Here is a 1,917-nt window from a genome sequence, read left to right as displayed (position 1 = left end):
TCTAACAGACCTGCTGTGGTGTGAAGTGGGACAGTCCTGGACATGGACTGATTCATTTACTAATGGAGCACCAGGTCAATAGTGACCCCCATGTCAAACACACACAATCCTCGCCATGTCAGGTCTTGGTCCTGTGCTTTAAATCAGCACACACTAGTTGACACACAGGAAGCAGGGATCTTTCAGGGGCCTGTGACTGCTGCCTGCTCGGTAATCTGACTAAACTGGCTTGTTTTGATCAACAGAAGTAAAAATACTGTTTACTTGAAATGACATTAAGGGATTTTCACAGTGTGTGACCCTGCTGGACCAGGACGTACAGAGACAAGACAGAGTCAGTGAACCTCTGAATCACCTGGTTTTCTGTATTGATTGGTCATAACATGTGATCTTCATCTGAGTCAGAGGTACAGACAAACACAGTGTCTCTAATCTCTGATAATCTTAATGTCTTTATTGGATGCACCTATTAAACATTGGAAACAATCAGTGAAACTGGATTTAATAACTGCTTGAACCTCCTTTGGCTCCAATAACCTCCAATAGCAGCTCTGTCAGGGTTTTAGTTCTTGGGAATATTTGTTCATTGATCTCCCTCCACACCAGGAGCTCTTGCTCCTTTTCAGGAGAGTCTGGCTGTGACTCTTCTCGTGGTGTTAACCTGGACTCTGGTTTTCAGTGGGGTGGGCCGTTAGACCAAAGCTTCTTCAGGTGATGGGTTACTTACTACCGTGAACCAGGATTACGGGTCAGGATGCTTCAAAAGATGAGCTCGCTCTATTGTCTCACAGTGTCTCCCGCTCCCTCCCTCCCTTACAATGTCAGAATCAGAATCTATGTTGAGGTTTTCAAACCATCACTGACTGGTCAGGAGTGAGGAGGTGTCAGGAGTCTGAACTTGTCTTTTTCAATCTCGACACATCTACTGGTGTAACAACTGACAGCACCACCATGAAGAAGGTGTGCTCCATTAAACCCAGTTCGACAGTTTGTCTATTTTTCATCTCGTCTTCAAAGTCTGGCATTTCATTTCACTCAACTTCACTGATGATGAATTTCAGAGGACCACAAACCTTGATGGACTTGACCAGGTTGGCGGTGGTGTTGGCCACTTCTTTGGCGGACTGAACAAACTGCCTCTTGGCCACGGGGTTGGGGGTTTTGGAGGAGGCCAGGCGACAGGCGTTACACAGAGCAGAGGTGTGTTTGGCCACGATGGTGGCTGCAGAGAGCACCTGAGCACAGGAGGAGAGGAGCGGAGCACCACGGTCAGTCGAGGACGGTTTCAACCACATGAAGAAGAGTCATTAGCATGATGACGCACGTACCTGAGACTGTGTGCAGGCCGGGTCCACCAGGTTCTGGCAGGCCATCTGAATGGACTGATTAGCCCGTGCAAACTGAGCGGGGTCCACCAGGCCCTTCTGACCCGCTGAGCTGTTGGGGTCTGACACTCCCACCAGGTAGGCCGCCTGAGAGCAGATCACAGGTCAGTTTACAGCCCCCAACATGTGTTTGGCAGTACACAGCAACAATAAAGTCATGACTGTACCTGTGCAGCCGCTTCAGTCAGACCACACAGAGCTTTGGAGCCGCCGCTGACTGAGTCACCAAACTCTGGCAGATTGGAGTTCTTGGCATTGTGGGAAATTCCAGCCATGGACTCACCGAGGACCTGAAACAGGAAGTGAGAGGTTCACGCAGGAGTTTGGTGTAGTTTGGAGAACGTCTTCACGGTCTGTTGATGTTTGTAAAGACAATAAGTCATTGAGCACTGAACTGAGACAGGAACATCGCCATGACAGCAGGAGGGAACAAACCTCAGAGTCATCATTCTGCTCACTAAAGTCCTGAGCAGACACTTCCAGAGTTCATACAAAACTCTCCTTCTTATTTTTTTTTTCTTATTTTTTTCTT

The 1,917-nt window shown here is 48.2% G+C and overlaps 1 protein-coding gene across 1 annotated transcript; it reads right to left on the bottom strand.

The window, feature by feature from the left end:
• Positions 1-1,007: 1,007 nt before the first annotated feature.
• On the bottom strand, positions 1,008-1,702 carry LOC111650741 (talin-1-like). The gene is made up of 3 exons (XM_023400654.2): positions 1,553-1,702; positions 1,329-1,472; positions 1,008-1,235 (listed from the first exon to the last, which is right to left on the bottom strand). The coding sequence occupies exons 1-3, from the start codon at positions 1,658-1,660 to the stop codon at positions 1,032-1,034; spliced, it is 456 nt and encodes a 151-aa protein (XP_023256422.2). The 5' UTR covers positions 1,661-1,702; the 3' UTR covers positions 1,008-1,031.
• Positions 1,703-1,917: the final 215 nt, after the last annotated feature.

The sequence above is a fragment of the Seriola lalandi genome, unplaced genomic scaffold (genome assembly GCF_002814215.2).
Source record: "Seriola lalandi dorsalis isolate HSWRI2012SDOR001 ecotype SW California unplaced genomic scaffold, Sedor1 jcf7180002052784, whole genome shotgun sequence".
In the NCBI taxonomy this organism is placed as follows: domain Eukaryota; kingdom Metazoa; phylum Chordata; class Actinopteri; order Carangiformes; family Carangidae; genus Seriola; species Seriola lalandi.
This window is presented reverse-complemented; position numbering and strand designations above follow the sequence as displayed.

Coding starts and splice junctions, on each gene's coding strand:
- LOC111650741 (XM_023400654.2), bottom strand. CDS start 1,660: ATGGCTGGAATTTCCCACAATGCCAAGAACTCCAATCTGCCAGAGTTT. Junction 1,473..1,552: donor TGACTGAAGCGGCTGCACAG/GTACAGTCATGA, acceptor ATCTGCTCTCAG/GCGGCCTACCTGGTGGGAGT. Junction 1,236..1,328: donor CGGCCTGCACACAGTCTCAG/GTACGTGCGTCA, acceptor TCCTGTGCTCAG/GTGCTCTCTGCAGCCACCAT.